Source organism: Trichoderma harzianum (assembly GCF_003025095.1).
Source record: "Trichoderma harzianum CBS 226.95 unplaced genomic scaffold M431scaffold_14, whole genome shotgun sequence".
Classification (NCBI taxonomy): Eukaryota; Fungi; Ascomycota; class Sordariomycetes; order Hypocreales; family Hypocreaceae; genus Trichoderma; species Trichoderma harzianum.
In genome coordinates this window covers 614,347-632,202 of record NW_020209262.1, presented here as the reverse complement: position 1 = coordinate 632,202, position 17,856 = coordinate 614,347, and the positions used below count along the sequence as shown (strand labels likewise).

General features: G+C 52.1%; 6 protein-coding genes across 6 annotated transcripts in view; 2 read left to right on the top strand and 4 right to left on the bottom strand.

Annotated features, from left to right (window-relative positions):
- Positions 1 to 555: 555 nt before the first annotated feature.
- M431DRAFT_95463 (hypothetical protein) lies at positions 556 to 2,905 on the bottom strand (the record flags this gene model as incomplete). Its single annotated transcript, XM_024924705.1, has 3 exons — positions 556 to 799; positions 855 to 2,504; positions 2,682 to 2,905. The coding sequence occupies 3 exons, from the start codon at positions 2,903 to 2,905 to the stop codon at positions 556 to 558; spliced, it is 2,118 nt and encodes a 705-aa protein (XP_024770199.1).
- Positions 2,906 to 3,079: 174 nt separating this feature from the next.
- On the bottom strand, positions 3,080 to 3,877 carry M431DRAFT_255619 (hypothetical protein). The gene has a single exon (XM_024913823.1). The coding sequence runs from the start codon at positions 3,623 to 3,625 to the stop codon at positions 3,254 to 3,256; it is 372 nt and encodes a 123-aa protein (XP_024770198.1). The 5' UTR covers positions 3,626 to 3,877; the 3' UTR covers positions 3,080 to 3,253.
- Positions 3,878 to 6,284: 2,407 nt separating this feature from the next.
- M431DRAFT_124419 (hypothetical protein) lies at positions 6,285 to 9,308 on the bottom strand. The gene is made up of 2 exons (XM_024912218.1): positions 8,652 to 9,308; positions 6,285 to 8,587 (listed from the first exon to the last, which is right to left on the bottom strand). Exons 1-2 carry the CDS (start codon positions 8,871 to 8,873, stop codon positions 6,782 to 6,784), a joined length of 2,028 nt encoding a protein of 675 aa, XP_024770197.1. The 5' UTR covers positions 8,874 to 9,308; the 3' UTR covers positions 6,285 to 6,781.
- Positions 9,256 to 11,155, top strand: M431DRAFT_512099 (hypothetical protein). Its single transcript, XM_024919785.1, has 4 exons — positions 9,256 to 9,422; positions 9,503 to 9,797; positions 9,881 to 10,357; positions 10,416 to 11,155. Exons 1-4 carry the CDS (start codon positions 9,402 to 9,404, stop codon positions 10,817 to 10,819), a joined length of 1,197 nt encoding a protein of 398 aa, XP_024770196.1. The 5' UTR covers positions 9,256 to 9,401; the 3' UTR covers positions 10,820 to 11,155.
- Positions 11,156 to 13,409: 2,254 nt separating this feature from the next.
- Positions 13,410 to 17,027, top strand: M431DRAFT_485886 (hypothetical protein; the record flags this gene model as incomplete). Its single annotated transcript, XM_024916334.1, has 5 exons — positions 13,410 to 13,505; positions 13,822 to 13,944; positions 14,010 to 14,060; positions 14,122 to 16,764; positions 16,845 to 17,027. 5 exons carry the CDS (start codon positions 13,410 to 13,412, stop codon positions 17,025 to 17,027), a joined length of 3,096 nt encoding a protein of 1,031 aa, XP_024770195.1.
- A 225-nt stretch (positions 17,028 to 17,252) lies between these two features.
- Positions 17,253 to 17,856, bottom strand: part of M431DRAFT_9203 (hypothetical protein) — a gene marked incomplete at both ends in the record, with an annotated part of 741 nt that continues 137 nt past the window's right edge. Inside the window, one exon of the mRNA XM_024924321.1 lies at positions 17,253 to 17,821. Within this exon, the coding sequence (XP_024770194.1) occupies positions 17,253 to 17,821 (569 nt within the window). The remainder of the gene's footprint in view (positions 17,822 to 17,856) is intronic.

Here is a 17,856-nt window from a genome sequence, read left to right as displayed (position 1 = left end):
AATAAGACATTACATGTTTAAACACTCAACACAGCACGTACAATTCACCAAGGAAGATGTCACCTCTAACAAAGCAAATACCTAAAATTACACACGATCAAGATATCAAGACAACACAAGCACCAACACACAAAAGCACTAATAAACACGCAAAGAAGACAAAACATGCAGCAAAGAAAAAACAAATAAAACAAATAAAAAAAAAAGGGTGAGTGCATCTGATTGACCTATATTGCCTATGTACAATTTTTTCCTTCAGATGCCAAAGAAGAGGCACGAAGTTCGTCACCTGAGATGTAGTTCATGTGTGTTGGGTTAGGTTCCAAGTCCATCTATATGCAAACATCGCAAAAAAGCCCAAAATTCGAAAAGAGTTCCGTCGTAATCCCTAATTACTCCTGTGGAAGTGAACAAAATAAACAAACTCCCTTTTGGAGAGCGCTTTGAAATGCCGCTTATCTGTTGGCAGAATCATGCAGATGCCGTAAGCAAGAAATGACGACGCTGATACTAAAGAAATACCACCCGAGGCAGCCAGCCTACTCTACGCCCTCTCTAAGGTCGCACTGACCATGAGGGCTTCAGCTGGTCGTCCATGGCAGCTGCCGTGAAGACCGTGTCGCCAGGCAGACGGCTGACTCGGCCTGCTCCGCTTCGAATAGCCTGGAGGTGAGCCTGAGACATGCCGCTCTTGTTACTCCTGATGCTGCCTGCGTCACTGGCATTCTCAGGATCTCTGAACTTCTTAGGAGGGGCAAAGTCCAGAGCCGTAAATGTGCCTGACTTTCGGAGCAAGTGCCTTGATAGATGTGTTAGCTGATGCGCATCACTCATGTGTTGATGATGCTACTTACGGGCTTGGGAGGGCAGCTAGTTCGTCAAAGGCACCAGCCAGCTGTGAACCGGCGGTTGGTGGCTGGAGGAAAGCTTTTCTCTCGCCAAAGGGACTTTGGCTTCGACCAGCAACATTGTCACGGATGCTGGTCGGGGGAGCGAAATCGGCGGCATTGAAAATAGCAAAGGAATCGTCACCAAGCTTGGAAGGAGTTGGGAGTGTGTTCAGAGGCGCCGGAGGGGGGAGGTTCTTCTTGGGCTGCTGTTGGCGGGCCCATGCACCAGAGGCGGAAGAATCGGGCCTGGGTCCAAAGGCAGAGCCGGCACGGGGTCGCCCAAAGGCGGAATCAGCACGAGGCCGTCCGGGACCAGGAGAGAAGGTTCCTCCGTTGCCATTTGGTCCACGGAAGCCGGGACCGCGCGGGCCGGGGCCACGAGGGCCGCCCATTGGTCCACCTTGACGTCCGCTTGGGGGTGGTGTCATGGCACGACGGGTAACAGGCTGGGCATACGGCATGACGAAGGCGTTGGTGTCGGCATCATAGTAAGCAGCGGCCTCCATGTAGCCCTGGTCGTAGTCTTCGTAGTAATCAGGGCCACCTTGTTGCTGGTTGGGCTTGGGCTGTTGCTGCTGGTGCTGTTGCGGTGGAGCGGGCATAGGAGGGGGTGCTTCATTAGAATCATCAAAGTACTCCTTGTAAAAGGAACGGATGCGGTTGGCGCGGATTTCGGGGTCGTCAGACTCCATCATTTCATTAGGAGGAAGTGGCCGGAAACCAACAGAGAGTCGCTTGCTGGCGTTTTGCGGAACGCCGAGACCACCAGCCTGGTGAGGGGGAGGTGGCCTTGACAGAGGTCGGCCACGGGTTTCTTCCTGCGGTTGAGAATCTTCATGATGGGGCAGTCCGGGAGAGAGAATCTGAGGAACGTTTCGATCAGCGGGGTGGGCAGGGGAGGCCATGCCATTATCAGTGTAAGCAGATGAACGAGCCGAGTTGGGATGGCTCCGAGAGCCATCTTGGCCAAGCTTCAAGGCAGCCGGAGCAGGAGTCGGGATATCAGGTACTTCGAATTCATCCGCGTTGAAGACGTCGACAGGAGGGACCGTTTCGATTTCCGGGACAATTGGCTGGACAGGGAGCATGACATCATGAACCTCGGCGGCACTGGGAGGCTGGTGCGTAGGCTTAGGGGCCGTAGGAGTAGCAAAGGGGTCGACCTTCTCATCCGGGGATGGGGATCGTGGCGTCGACGGGTGCATGGGAGGCTTCGATAGGGCACTAGACTTGGGAGGGCGTGTTCCAGAGTTGTCGTTTGGGTTGAACGATCGGATAGAACCAACATCACTAGCTGCATATTGGTTGACGGTTCTATAAGGGTCTTCTTCGGTTTGGAGAGTTCGAGCATACGAGTGAATAGATTCGCGAGATCCATGGTTGCCCGGGGGAAGCAGGTACGGCGATGTGAGGTTCATGTCCATGGAAAGACCACCCTTGTGCATAGGCTTTTCTCCTCCAAGTCCCAGCAGACTCTTTCGCTTCTTGGCAGGGGCGTCTCCCATGCCAAAATCAAGGTGCTTGGTCGGGTCGTTGAGCTCCTCCAGCTTGTCTCGGCGCATATTCCTGCGGTGCAGGACGATCAAGACGACAATGGCCACACAAACCGGAATTCTACCTCAATTAGCATATCCATCCAGACCAACTCGTTCCCTGCTTCTTCTCTTCTTCTTCTTTTGTTTTTCTTCCCCCTTCTTCCTCTCTCTTTCACCCTTCTTTCCTCCTTTCCCCTCCCCCTCTCTTGGTATTTTTGTCTTCTTCTTCTTCTTGTAACAAAATGAGACGACTCACATTATACCCAACACAATGGCGAGGGTTGAGCCAGAACCTCCAACAGGCTTCTCGCAGGTGTTGGCTGCTTCGGTGGCAACACAATCCGATCTGCGCAGCAGGTTTCCAATGGACTCCAAGCTGCGACGCAGATTGATTCGCGGTCCCATCTTATAGGCCTCTCCATCGCGTGTAATCGCCCCAGCGGCGGCGGGGTTTAACCCTCGAGCTCGAACTATGCTCATCTTCCTTCTCACTTGCTCCTATTCAAGAAAAGACCTTGTTGGAAAGAAGGGCGGAAGAAAATAAATATTACGAATGACGTTGCGGATCAAAGTCGAAGAGATGTACTGATCGCCATGAAATATGTGGTGTGGAAGTTGATTATTGTTTTGTTTCGTTCTATACCGAACAGAAACCCGCAAAAACGAGAGGTGGTGTCGATCGACGTTCGTCCAGCAAGAAAACCAAAAAAAGCGGGTTAAGAATGCAATGCCAACCAGGCGGGCAAAGACAAGGAACGACTGTTGTGTAGCTGCTGATTCGCAGAAGCAGCACGCAAAAAGGAATGACTGAGAGCTTGACAAGCAAAGCTAAAAATGAGTGACAGGCCCGCTGGCAGGCGGTTTGCAACGATAAATCGCAATGGTCGACAGAGGGAAAACTGGCGATGGGGAGAGGAGAAAAGAAGAGGAAGAGCGCGAGAGAGGCTCCGAGCCAAAGGAGAGAGACAGAGAGAGCGAGCGACGAAGCGGGTTAGCAAAGGCGACAGGCCTGTTGAGTCGGTGGGACAGCACAGGACAGCGCATGCAAGTACAAGTACAGCAACTTGGCGAGGAGCAGGCGATTGCAGGGAACCCAGCAGGTTTCGGCGGGCAATTCCCCCCTTGTTGTAGCGAATAAGACAGCGCAGGGCAGGATGCGAGCAGGGGGCCAGGTCGCAGGTACCTGAAGGGCCTGGCCATGGTCAGTGAGCTTCCAGGGTCGTAGGGAGTTTAATTTGAGCATGGAGTGCTAGCGCCGGGCCGCCGCGAGAGAGATGGGCACAAGCTCGACCTGATGCTGGTACTGGTACCTGTGCTAATGCCGCCAGACAGCTTTGCTCCGTCGCTATCCCCGTGTGTATCGCAGCCCTTGTGCGCCAGAATCGCGGGTGGCGGCGCAGGTTCAGGTACAGGTACAGCGAGCGCCATCGCCCAGCGCCGTCCCCCCGTTCGGTGTCGAGGCGTGCTTTGCGATTAGCCCAGTCGGTCGAAAGAGGAAAACAAAGGTCTGGCGAGCTGCGTCTAGCAGGGGTCTGACGCAGGTACCGCAGGCGAGTTGCGTCCATCCAGCACCCCGCACAGTACTGGACTCCATGTCTGAGCGACGTCTATGGATCACATGTGCTCACATGGGCGATTCTGCAAAGGGCGGATCCGCGTGTCTGGCACTGTGTTTTGCACTAGAGCCCCTGACGCTAGCCCAGGAGCGCCCTAGCCGTCCCGCCAGCGCGCGTACAGTCGAGGCCTGTGGGCAGAGCTTCCATTGATCGAAATTGAACTTGTCGGTGCACGCACAAAACTGCGTGCGGAGTATTGTTCCTGGTGTGGTGTGAGTGTTTAGGTGCTAAGGTGTCACATCCAATCAATCCTATTCGTAAAGGTACAGTACTTTAGCTATGTAAGCGGTTGAGCTCTTCCGAATACTCGTATTGCTGCAACTGCGATTGGATCCATCTCAAGCAAACGCAAGAAAAGGCGAGAAAAGCCATGTTCAGACGAAAAACAACATAGCTAATTCATCCTGCATTATTTCCGCCCATCTCACCATCACCGGACGTTTGGGGGGACATGCCAGCTCACAGCTCGACGGGGCACGGAGTACTCCGGACTTAGATAGCATGCAGAGAATGGGCCGCACCGGCGTGTCAAGTAGAGCTCCAAAGCCAAAGTACAGTACCATCCATCAATATCGCCAGTGACAGACAGACGAAGCAATAGCGCAGTATTGAGGGCTTATTCACTCTCCAACATCAGCGCTGCCAAGACGGTCACTCGACGGCTTATCCCCGCAGGCTTCTGATGCAACCCATTGAGTCGCACCGAGAGGTGAAAAATGCGCACTTGGGCAACTTGAGCAATGTATGCCTGGCGGACTGTGCATGCCACGCTGCTGGTGTTTTGACAGCGTCCAAGTCGCCTCAGCCACTAACTATTGGATCTTGACATTTCGTCTGTTGGCCACGACCAACAGCAAAGATAAAAAGCACCGATTTGTGTAATGTCCCCATTGGAAGGAAATGGCGCATTCGAGAAGCGAGTTCATCTTGACGCAGCCCAGCAAACTTGCACGAAGTCAAGTAGGCAGGTACCTTTGTACCCGTGCCCATGCGCCTTGAAAATCGCCTTATCCAATAGGAGCAGTTACGCAATCAACCTCATTAAAGGCATATCCACCGCAATGCACTCGCTGTCATGGTGCTTGTACCGCTACCTGCGACTTGTAATGCCGCTTCATCCTGCCAGTCTCCGTTCTTCAACCTCGAGGCCTCCACCATTGCCCATTGCCCATTGACCATTGACCATTGATCATTTGCCACTTCCGCCCCTTGGCCAAGCGCAATCTTACCCTTCTATGAAATGCCAGCTTTTTATAGATGCCAGCGACACTACCGATACAAGTCCTGCACGCACTTGCCCGTTACATGAAGATCCGGCCCGCTGCCCGGGTTATTAAAAAAAAAAAAATGGCTGCCGCTTTTCCGATATGAATTTTTTCCCCCTAGCACCGTGGTTCGGAGCACTGCCCAACCGGTGAGACGATGTTGGATGCGGAGTCGAGTTATTAGCTGGAAATCAACTGACTGGACGCAGGAATTGCGCCAATGCTACGGAGTCCCTCGACGGAGCACGGAGTAGCATCAAACAGGAAGAACAGTACCGAATGCTCCGTGGTGCTAGTGGTAATATTACAGAGGACCAGGCAGCACGTTCGGATCCTAAGCCGGTGACTGGGTCCCTGTCCGTGTTATGTTCCATCTCCATGTTCTCCCTTGTTGCATAATGCCACAGTCGGTGAACCACCAGAAAAAAACAATTCAGACGAAACAGGAGAAACGGGTCTCTACATGCATGCGGCTGTCGAAAAGCTTGTGCAACACTGTTTCTACTGCACCCTGGCGAGACATGGGGGGCCCGCCGAGTCTTGAAGAATCAGGCTCCGCATCCAAGACAAAGGATTCAAAGCTGACCTCGACACTTGTTTTGCTTCACAGTCCGGCAGAGTTCTCTATGGCAACCAACTAACTAGGTAAACAACGCTTTCTCAGCCGTTCGCATCGATGTTGATGGCACTGAAATATGTCCCTCCAACCGACACCCATATTCTGATCTCCATGAAGGAGATTTGTTCAGCCTGTGAACGCAACTGCCCAACATGGCAACTCTTAGGTACTCGTACCTTGAATCGGCGCATTATTTAATGCAAAAATATGGTAGCTGTTCATAACCTGGTTGTGCCCAGGGATACAGTACTATGGTACCTCATGGGGCCGAGAAGTCAAGCAAGGGGCGGAAAAGCATATGCTATGGCTGCCGAGCAGGCACATGCAAGCCCGGTTGATCGGTGGCGGGTAGCCATCGGAAATGGGTGCCCACCGATCAGTTGCTATTATTGCTACTATTATTGTCCTACGGAGAGCTTCGAGAAGCGTGAAAAGCTTGCTTGGCCAACACTAACCTACATCGTGGAGCAATGGGCCAAGGCTTAGATTCTATTCACTTTCGGCTATTCCCACTAATATCAATGTACTCTACCCAACAGCAATATCCCAAGCATTACTACTGACAAGACCTAACGGTATGGGTATACCACGGCACTAGCAATCCTTTTCCGTCTGAGCGGCAGGTGCAAAAGGGGCATTCCAGAACGATCCATAGAGCTGCCCAGGGCCGGCAGCTGCGGCAACAATCTGGGTCCAAAGCCGGATCGTTCTGCGTGATACTGACCGATTCACGCACAAGTATCAAGTAGATATGCTTGTGTGCCTGAATAGTTGAGTTTGTGCAACAACATTATGCTTGTGCGGTCTCTTCCGTATGGTGCACAAATCCCATGTGAACCATCTGTAAAGTGCGCAATCAAGGTTGAGCCGTTGTGTGTGAAAGCTTATAAAACTCCGGGGCATATTCAACCAACCAATTCTTCTCAATCTTCGTAATGTCGCGGATATATGTCTTCTCCCCCGTTTCCATAATTTCATGAAATACGACCCAATCAGCTTTACGATTAAACATGAGAGAATTGGGGTGTGCGTGCAAGACTGTGCCGCCCTCAACGTTTCGATATGTTCCATCAGGTTGCATGCGTGCTGCGTGGGCAAAATAGCCAGACGTGAGGCAGCGTCTAATGTGCTCTGCCTTGTTGCCCTGATCCTGTTTAGATGAGAGCGTCTCATCCACCTTGATATTGAATCGCTCAAGATAGCGTTTGAGTTGTGCTCGGATGCTGATTGCCCTAGTCATCGATTTGTAGTTGAGATTATGCTCGTGGCAGAATTTGGCCTCCTTCTTGCCCTTTGTGATGAACGTCTGGTAGACGTTGAGCAGCGTCAAATGATCTCCTTCTTCCACGGCGAATTTACGCCTGGAAGATTCCATCTTCTTCTGCTCGCCGTCATGGTAGAACCACACGTTCCCTCCAAGGCTTGTCATGGCAGCAATGGTCAGCATTTCGCTTAGACAGTTAAACTGCGGCGCTGATAGGAGGGTTTTCGCCATCATTGGCTCAACTGCTAGCTCGGCCATGCGGGATCCAAGCGGTTGGGTTAATTTTGCATAGTCGTCTAGAGCACCCAGCGAGTAGAGCAACTCGAGTGCTTTTGACATGAGCTCCGATGGCGGCGCAGATAGGAAATCAAATCGAACCACATTGTCGATGCCAAGGGCCTTCAGCTGCAGGATAGTTGATGCTAGGTTCGACCTCTGTATTTCCGGAGGGTTGGTTTCCGGTAGCGTCTGGTAAGCATCTTCAGTGTAAAGGCGGTAGCATTTCCCGGGCTTTGTACGACCTGCACGCCCTGCTCGTTGAGAGGCAGATGCTTTTGATATAGGCGTGGTTGTGAGCGTCTCTATGCCCGTTTTCGGGTTATAGGCCCGTAGCTTGACGAAACCACAGTCTATGACATGGACTATGCCGTCAATTGTGACCGAGGCCTCGGCGATATTTGTCGAAAAGACAACCTTCCGTGTCCCCTCCGGCGGCTTATCAAACACGTACATTTGCTGCTCCGTTGACAGCCCGGCATAAAGCGGCAGTGGCTGCAGAGGCCCGTGTCGGCCATCCAGCTGGGTGGCTCTCTCGGCTACAGCTTGGATAGCGTTGTCAATCTCCTCACGGCCCGTCAAGAAGACCAGGATATCGCCTTCACCCTCTTGTGTGTGGATGTCGAAAACTGTATTCACCGCCTTCTCGACATAGTCTTCCGCCGGAGACTCTAGATATAGAGTATCAATGGGATATGTTCGTCCCTCGAGGCTTACAATCGTAACAGCATCATTTGACGACTCGCCAGGTTGTTCTTTTTTTGTTTCTTGCCCTGATCCTTTTGTAAAAAAGTCAAAAAACTCCTCGGCCTGGATAGTCGCGCTGCTCACAATGATTCGGAGCTCAGGCCGCTTCTTACGAATCTTTTTCAACAGGCCAAGCAAGATATCAGTGCTAATGGAGCGCTCGTGAGCCTCGTCAACCATGATGACAGAATACCGGCTCAATAGGGGATCAGCCAACGCCTCTCGAATAAGAAGCGCGTCAGTCAAGAACTTGATGCGGGTAGAAGACGAAGTGACATCCTCAAAGCGGATGGAATATCCAACTTCTTTGCCAATCTCACACCCTACTTCGTCAGCAACCCGCAGGGCAACTGTTGTGGCGGCTACGCGACGCGGCTAATTTATCAATGTCAATGAGAGTCCTCATATGAAGCAACTTCGTGTAGGAGCAAATGCTTACCTGCGTCACCCCAATAATCTTTCCATCTGAGCACCATCCGGCCCGTTCGAGGAACTGGGGGATCTGTGTGCTTTTGCCAGAACCAGTTTGGCCGATGACGATGGTGACGGGGAACGTCTCGACGACATAGAGTAAGCTATCGCGATGTTTTGCTATGGGGAGTAATGCCGAGGGTTTGTGTAGCGCGGGGATGAATGTCGAGTCAAGGTCAAGTTCGGCCATGGTGAAGTTTTATGCCGGTTGCATATGGTGAGAAGTAAGCAGCTAGTTTGAGAGGTTGATCTTGTTTGACGCCCGTTTCAGCTTAAGCATCTTATGCTTTCCCACTTATCAAGAAGCGGGAGGAATTGCATTATTTAAAGACGCGGGTTGAAGCAGAATTCAATACATTTCTCAAATTTCCATGGCCAAGCTTCGGAATTTCTTCAATATTCGGCCATTGTTTGTTTGTTTCCTTAAGAGAATTCGTCGTGCTGCCTTACCCTGTAGCATATCAGGAAGTTAGCGCTCAGCCACACTGTGGCGCTGTGGCTTTGACACGCCTGATTTCAAGACCCCGAGCTCCTTTATTTCGGTGGGGCGCGTCATCAGCGTCGTGGCTAGCTTCAAACCCCTCCGTCATAATCGCAACGGAGAGCCCGAGCCAGAAGCGAAATCAGATTCCTGAAGCCCTCAGTTATAAGCGAAATCACACGAGAAATCGATAACCTTGATCCCTATCGGCGCGCGCGGGCGAAATACAGACGCAGAATGTCAGCTCCCGCAGAGACGGTATATATGAATCCACTTTCCGTGACAGCTTGTTAGTGGCGAGAGCTTGCGATGCTGATGCTAGTGGTGCGACTGCGCAGAATAAAGTGACGGACTCAGGCGCCGAATCGCCTACTACCGCGCAACCGCTTGATATGTCAGATGATGAGCAAGAGACTGGCATCATAGGCGACGGGAACGTATCACCAATGCTCGGCTCGAGACAAAGCTCGGAGGGTCCAACCCCTCCGCCAAAGCCCCCGCGCCCCATGACCGAGGCGCAGAAGAACCAGATCATTCTGAAGGAAGCGTTTCCGACTGTCGACGATAATGTTATCAAGGCGGTCTTGAGCGCAAGTGGAGGGCGCGTGGAGCCCGCCTTTAATGCTCTACTTGGTGCGTTGTTACGCCGTTGCGCCGTTGCGCGCAACGAGGATACTGGAATCACATTCGAGAGCGCATGCTTACTAGGCAAACAGAAATGACCGACCCAGATGCGGCCAAGAACGAGCCACAGGACGTCCCCCCTCAACAGCCTCCGAGGCCGCAGCGATCTCAGATAGAAGAGGATGAGCGGTACGCGCGTCAGTTGGCGGAACAATACGATAACGTCGGCGCCTACGAAGCCCGCACTTCAAACCGCGGGGGAAATGTACGAGCGAGAGCACAGCCTGGATACGACGAGGAGCGGGAGCGCAACTTCATAGATGACGATCTCCCCGCCATCCGCGAAAACCTTCGACAGGGATTCATCGAGACCCAGACCAAGGTTAACGGTTGGATCAGCACTATAAAGAAGAAGATCGAGGAGAATTTCGACGAGAGCGAGGATGCCGAGCATAGAGAAGGACCCCAGTACCGCCACGGCGGGCCTAGCAGCAGGAGCACCGACTATGACGCAGATCCGCAGGTGCTTAGCGATGATTTTGCTGGCATGAAGTTCGCACCGGACGGCAGTAAGTATCGAGATGTCACGCTGATAACCACGCAAAGGCTGACGATTGCACCTTATAGCCCCTGCCTACGGCAGCCGACCGATGGCCAACACCGGCGTTTACAGACCACCTCCCTCAACCTCACCGCGACCCGAGGGCCGAAGAGTGGGGTTCAAGGATGAGCCCGAAGAGATTAAGATGTATGATGCTTCACCAAAGCTCTCTCCCAAGGGCGAAGCTGCGGCAGCGCCAGCAGCCAAGGCAAGCAAGTGGCAGCCTCTCTCTAGCGTAGAGCCGGATCCGATTACCGACAACGACCCCTTCAGCCTTGGTGACAGCGAAGATGAAAGGGAGACGAAGGAGAAGCCCAAAGAGGGCAAGTTGGACGATACCGAGCGGCTGAAGCAGGCTGCGGCCGAGGCCATGGCAGAGAACCTGGTCGATCAAAAGAAAGACGGGGAAGCGAGCGGAAAGAAGAGCTAAACACCTCAATGGCTGGTGAAGATGGGACGGGATTTAATTACCTTAACGTAACCAATGGCGTGGCTGTTTTTATGTGTTTCAAAAAATATTTGCCTTGTTGATTGCGGCGACGAAAAGTAGTAGCTGTTCAAATTGGTAACTTATTGCGATGATGTTACATCGCTTCAGCCGATCTTGGGGAGTGGTTGACAGGAGTGGCCGTGACATTTTGCTGGATTGAATGAAGTGCATGACGAGACTGGGGCAGTTCTTCTGCGTCATGACAGGTTGCTAGCAGCGGTTAATACCTAGTACCTAAGAATATACTTGGCCATCCAAGGAGATGCTCGATTCATATCATGGAATAAGTAGCTCGTATGTGTGGAGAATGTTCAATGGGTTGGGTGGGAACTTTGCGGGAATGGTACCCCCAGCTTGGTTGCCATTCTAGGATATTCATGTACCTCCAACTTGAAGTTTCAATTCAAGGTAAGGTGGCCAATAGATGCCGAGGTATCGAGAGATGTAGTTACCTTGGTATGTTTCCAGATATCAGAAGCAACTGGCGATAATAGTATTGGATCAATATCAGGTAGAAACAGTGGGCAGAAAGCAGTACTATGACTAACGACACCGTCAAGTTAGGTACCTAGGTAGGAGGTCATATATCATCAGCCTGAGTGGCCTGATTAATACAGTAGGTTAATACTTTAGTCCTCAACCCCGTAGCTGCATTTATAGCTTTTAGGCACTTCAACCGCAATGCGGGCGTCCGAAATCGTAGCATTTCTCTTTAAGGTTACAACTTCGCAACTTACCTAATGCGCCCTTGGTGCGGAACATTGGAAGCCGAGTGGCGGCAACGAGGGCACGAGCTGGAAAAGTCAAGTGAGCAAAGGGCTGCCGCATGGGCTGCGCTTAAACCGACTGCACCTATCGCTCACGCACGAGGTGCAATGCTGGACGGCGATTGGGTCCGGTATAAACAACGGGGACGATGTTAGTTAGCAGATCCGGCAAAACATCCCTACAAATGCAGCCCAATGGAGGGGCCCCGAGCAAATGCTTTTGGATGCAAAAGTCTGCAGCCAAAGCAGCTGGTGTTAGGGCACTAACACAACTTTGTTATACTTTGCTACACTTTGTATGGGCAAGCAAGGCAAGACACAGCCCAGAGATGCGACCCGGTTAATCGCCGGCGCTACTTTTCGGGGGGCCAAGTCGGTACCACGGCCCGCCAGAAGGCTCAACGCCGCATGAGCAACCCTGGTCGATTCTGCAGAGCGACCTTCTCGCGGTGCTAAGGCGTTGAAGTTACAGCTGCCACGGGGTTTATCGACTAGCTTCGCGATGATCTAGGTAGGACGAGGGCTCTGATGAGTCGCCCCCGCTTCACAGGTCACCTTACAAGTACTTCTCAGTGAGAGGGAGAAGTGGCATTTTCACTGGGCTCGGAGTCAAGGACCAAGAGCCTTAGGACCAAGGACCAGCTAGTCAGGCACTCACTCACTCAGTCTCATCTCTTGTCCTTGCCCTCACCGAGCACACGCTTCTGTCGACCTCCTTCTCTCCCCTCCTCTCCAATTGGATCGAATCGACACGAGACATTCTGACTAACAGGCTGGACAGACACGCAGACACGAAGCCAGCCCCGTCAGCCCAGCCTCGTCACCTTCTATCTGCTGGACTGATCTTCTGATTCACCAGCCTATTCTGTACACCGGCCTCCTCGAGACAAGTCCAGGTAGGCTAGGCTAACCACTTAACTTTGCTGCTGCTGCTGCTGGTTGGCGTCCTCGTGATTGAAAATCTCAGTCTGAGGCCAGGCAACGGGAGTCATTTTCCACCTCGTCTCTTCCTGTACGTAACAAGCTTTTGCTCCCCCTTGACAGCCTTTCTTTTTGCACTCCAGAGTAGCATCAAAAAAGCCTTATCCACTGCTGCATCACCACACATTACACCTTGCGTTGTCTTGCATAGCCAGTCTGCTACAATCCCGGCGTTCTTACTCCTCTCGGCCTCAACCTGCATCCCAAACTATCCCGGAAGCAGAGAACCGACCTCCGCTTGCTGCCACAGCGGGACAAGGGCTTCAAGGTACGAGCCGCGCCGGAGCTGCTGTCTGATGGGTTCCCTTGGGCTTGTCAGCGAGCTGCCGACGTCCATCAGTCAATCGTTCCCCCCACGCGGACAAGTGTTGGAGTCTGGCAGTCTGGCACTCAAACTACCCCTGCTCTCTGCCCTCGGCCACCTCCGTCCTTTCCCGTCGATATGGCTGTCATGGAGAACAAACGTTGCTTGTCGCACACGCAGCTAAATGTCACAGCAGTGTCGTTCTTACAGGCGCCGCCGCCCACCACATCTTACCACCAAACTTGTCGTCACCCAAAGAAAGCTTACAGGCGTGAGATTGTAGCCCGTGCTGCTGCGTTGGCCAGTATATCCTTTCTTGTTCTGCCCAGCTTGGGCTTTTCCATTTCCTTAACTCCTCTTCCCCCGCGACTCCCGTCCGCCCGGGGGTTCTGTGTCGCAATATGTAAGTCAGATGGGTGCTGCGTCGTGACGCAACCCCTGCCTGCCCCGGGAATAATCCCCCCAAGCTCACATAGCTATGTGCCGCAGGAAATTTGGCAAGCAGATCCAGAAGCGCCAGCTTGAGGTTCCCGAATATGCTGCCAGTTTTGTCAACTACAAGGCCTTGAAGAAGGTAATTATCCATCTATCCATCTACCCATTACTGCTATATCACACGGCTACCCACACCCTTTCCCCCTCTTTGATCTTCCCCCCCTCCTTGAAGTGCCCTCATTTCGCATTCTCCCTTGTGCTGCTCGAGAAGACCGGAGGTGATGGAGGTTAATAGAGGGGGGAAGTGTCAAACCCGCTCCAGGCATCCTTGTCCTTGCATGCCTGCACCCTCTGGTTTCTCCCCAGCCACTGGCATACTTGGCGCACTTTGTACACCATCCATTACTGTATCTTGTACCACACTTGGCTAATACTTGACCTTATTTGCCCTCCAGCTCATCAAGAAGCTTTCAGCTACTCCGACCCTTGCTGCACAAAATGACGGCCACCGCCTAGCCACACTTGCCGACTCGCAGGCTGCTCTGCAAGCAAACAAGGCAACTTTCTTCTTTCAATTGGTAAGCCACAGTCCCATGCGGTCACCATGATGAACATCCCGACGGACTTGCTGACGCCTGAACAGGAGCGAGAGCTGGACAAGGTGAATGCCTTCTATCTGCAAAAGGAAGCCGAGGTATGTATATCAAACTCTACCCTCACCGTATGAAAAATGCCATCGCCAACCTATTGCGTAGCTCAAAATCCGCCTCAAGACGTTGCTCGATAAGAAAAAAGTCCTTCAGTCGCGCCAGGGCATTTCAAGACGGTCGTCCAAATTCACCACTCTCGAAGAAGGATTCCAACAATTCGCCACGGACTTGAATAAGCTTCAACAGTTTGTTGAGATCAATGGCACCGCCTTTTCAAAGATTCTCAAGAAATGGGATAAGACGTCCAAGTCCAAGACAAAAGAGCTATATCTCTCCCGTGCCGTCGAGGTCCAACCATTTTTCAATGCGACGGTCATTAGCGAATTGTCAGACCAGGCCACCACCAGCCTTCAGGAGCTTGGTGCGTGGTCTGATGGAATTCAGGTCAACTTCGATTCGTCTACTGCGCATGTTGTGACAAGCCAACATTTCGTGGGAACCGATGAAGGAGATGCCGATACGCTGTTGTTGGATACCGTCATTACCGGAAACCTCGAATCGATAAAAGACCTGCTTGCAAAGATGCAATCGGCCTCCCAGGCCAGCGAGAGCGATGTTTCTTTGATGGAGAGGCTGACAAGAACCTTCTTGACGGCGATCAATGAAGCTCCTAAGAGTGCTTTGCAGGTTCTTTTGGATACCGGACTGGTGGACTTGCATTCCTACGATGACATCAACGAGCGGAATTGCCTACACCAGGCTGCCATCTACGGTAGACAGCACGTCTTGGAATGGGGTCTCGAGGCTAAAGTGGCCGTGGATCGAACCGACGTTTACGGACGCGTGCCGCTGCACTATGCTAGTTTGCACGGTCGCCTGGATATGTTGGAAACTTTGTTAAATGGTAGGTTGAAATTTTTAGAGCAACTGGTTTGGCGGGCTATGAAGCTAACATTTGATTTTAAAATAGCCAACCCCAGCACTATTGACCTTATCGATCATGACAACTTCACGCCACTGATACATGCCATTATTCATGGCCATGTTGAGTGTGTCGAGCGCCTTCTCGCCAGATCGGCTCGTATCGACCCTGTATCTGACGCAGACCACGTGCCTCTGAACCTTGCCTGCGAGCATGGCTCAGTCGCTATTGTCGAAATATTGTTGAAACATGGTGCAAATATCCTCCCTGATGCCGAGGGACTGTATCCTCAGCACCTGGTGGCCCGATGTGGTCGGACTTCGGATTTGCTCCTGCTCTTGAAGCAATATGGAGCTGACCTCGATCAAGTCGACAAGCTGTATGGATGGACACCGTTGCTACATGCTGCTAGTGAAGGAAAAGTCGAATGTCTTCAAGCACTGCTCAAGATTGGTGTCGATGCGACAATTCGAGATGAAAAGGACCTACCCGCCATGTACTATGCCGCTTGGGAGGGCCACTTGGAGTGCATGCAGCTTCTTACCCCGTTCAACAAGCGTCCGAAAGCAAGCCCGTTGGGAGGCCAGCCTACGATTGATATTATAGGCAGCAGCAATGCTCCCTTACCAATGTCACTGGATCCGGATGCCATCCCGATCCTGGAGTTGCCCCCACCAATCATTCCTCTTCGACGATATGGCCACAACTTCCTCGATACCAAGACGGTGGTGCAACTCAGCTTCCAGGACTCGGGCGAGCAACCGCTGGTTTTCTTCCAGGATGGCAAATACCCGGCTGCTCGGTTGACGATCTCCTCCAAGGTTTCCGATCTTATCCCCAAGAATATCATTTTGCCGTTTCAAGAAGATACCCGTATTGTTTCTTTCCAAGTTGATAACCTCAAGACTTTTTCACTGGACTTTGATGTTTTCCCGGCGTATGGCGCCAAGACGATTGCAAAGACGGTGGTGCTACCGTCTGTATTCCTGAACCAGTCAGGTAGCTCGAAATCTTGCCTGCCGCTCTTTGACCCGCGGTTACGAGCCATCGGCCAAATCACCTTCAACACGCAGGTGATTAAGCCGTTCAGGGGACAGCCTCTTGAAATTACGGACTTTGAGACGTACTGGAAGGCAACAAGCCAGTTTAACCAGCCTACTAACGCCATTGTGACCGGATCAAGTCTATCTGGCGACTATGTCCGAGTCTTCGTCCAGTACACGAGCGATGGGGTGCCCGTTATCTGGCCGCAGTGGACGATTTCATGCGGCGGGCTTGATATTCCCGTTTGCAGACTTTCATTTGCGCAGTTCGACGCCATCACCTCCCAAACTGCCAGCCGTGCTCAGCTCGCGGGCCTAGCAACCAAGACGGCGGATGACATTGCCGAAATTTACCACATCTTGGCAACTGCAGGAATAACGCTAAAGGACGCGCTGGCTATCCTCCCTCCAGGCATCCACGTCAATCTGCAGATTGTATATCCCACTGTCGAGGAGGAAGAGACACTGGCATTAGGCCCGGCTCTTGACGTCAACGTCTATGTTGATTCGATCCTCACGATTGTCTTCGACCATGCCCGTGCTCAGAGGGCACAGTCCCACTCGTCACACGTCGTGCGTTCCATGGTGTTTAGCAGTTACAACGCACGACTATGTACTGCTCTCAACTGGAAACAGCCCAACTTTCCAGTATTTTTGTGCAATGACTTGGGCCGGGACGAGAAGACAGTGGTCAACGGAAGGCGGACGACGTCGATTAAGGAGGCGGTGCGGATTGCACAGACGAATAACTTTATGGGTCTGATATGTTATTCAAGGCTGCTGGTAAGATTATACTTCCCTTGTCCCTTTCCTTTTCTCTTTCCCTTCTTTTTCTCTCACAGATAGCTAACCCTGTCAAACAGGATATGGTGCCGGCGCTGGTTGATGCTGTCAAATCGCATGGACTTGCCCTCGTGATGGACAAGTCTTCTGATACCCCTGAAGCGAGCCCTCTTGTGGATCCTTTCCCTCGGCCACCCAAGGGTGTCGACGGAATTTTGAGAAGTCATGGTATTTTACGCTTTAATGATTCTATAGACATGTAGACGATGCGGGTCTTTTTATTTGGGTTGGGGCGTGAATCTTGGGCGTGAACATGCCGTCAAAATTCGGTGACTTTGTTGGGCATGGGTTGTGGAAACAAAAGAGAAACAAAGAGATCTGTTACTGTCTTTTCCTCGGTTATTACAAAGGCGGCCGTGGTTGCCCATTTTTGGTTTTTTTGTAATCATTATATAAATATATATACATAGTTGTAAAAAGTCTTTCCGTCAAGCACCTTTGTAGCCGTACTTGAGACCTGTCAATTCTTTCTCTGGGTCTACGCCGGCCATGACAATCTTTGCTGTTATGGCAACGGAGTAGACGAGGCCCGGCACGTTGCCCATGCTGACCCAGCCGAATCCGCCTCCTCTTTCATCTCCTCTTACCAAGCCCATGAGGACAAGCAAAACGACCAGACCAAGGTTCAAATACGGCAGCGTCCTTTCCAAAGGAGACCGCATTTCGACGGGCGCACGGCCGAGCACACCTCTGCCAGCGTCAATCCCCCTAAGAGAGCTGCGCAGCTGGAATCTCGTTGACGGATCGGCTCTCGATCCACCGGCCCAAGCATCGATCACGCCGATGCCCGTCTCGGTGGGAGGTAGTTTATACAGCAGAAACGCCGTGGCGAGGAGGGATGTGAGACAGAATACTGCGAAGGTTGTGGTGGCGGGGTTGAAGAGCGGGCGGAGGTAGGCGATTGTTGAGAGGAGCGGGAGGGCGATGAGGATGCGGTTGAGGGATTCGTTTTGGGAGGCATTTTGGGATGCGAGGGTTTGGATGAGGGAGTCTTGTTCTGGTTTTTTGCTTGTGAGTTGTTGTTTTTATTTT

Excerpts from the sequence above, each read along its gene's own strand:
- M431DRAFT_255619 (XM_024913823.1), bottom strand. The coding sequence starts at position 3,625 with ATGGCCAGGCCCTTCAGGTACCTGCGACCTGGCCCCCTGCTCGCATCC.
- M431DRAFT_124419 (XM_024912218.1), bottom strand. The coding sequence starts at position 8,873 with ATGGCCGAACTTGACCTTGACTCGACATTCATCCCCGCGCTACACAAA. Across the intron at positions 8,588-8,651 it reads AGATTATTGGGGTGACGCAG|CCGCGTCGCGTAGCCGCCAC; the intron begins GTAAGCATTTGC and ends TTGATAAATTAG.
- M431DRAFT_512099 (XM_024919785.1), top strand. The coding sequence starts at position 9,402 with ATGTCAGCTCCCGCAGAGACG. Across the intron at positions 9,798-9,880 it reads CGCCTTTAATGCTCTACTTG|AAATGACCGACCCAGATGCG; the intron begins GTGCGTTGTTAC and ends CTAGGCAAACAG. Across the intron at positions 10,358-10,415 it reads GAAGTTCGCACCGGACGGCA|CCCCTGCCTACGGCAGCCGA; the intron begins GTAAGTATCGAG and ends TGCACCTTATAG.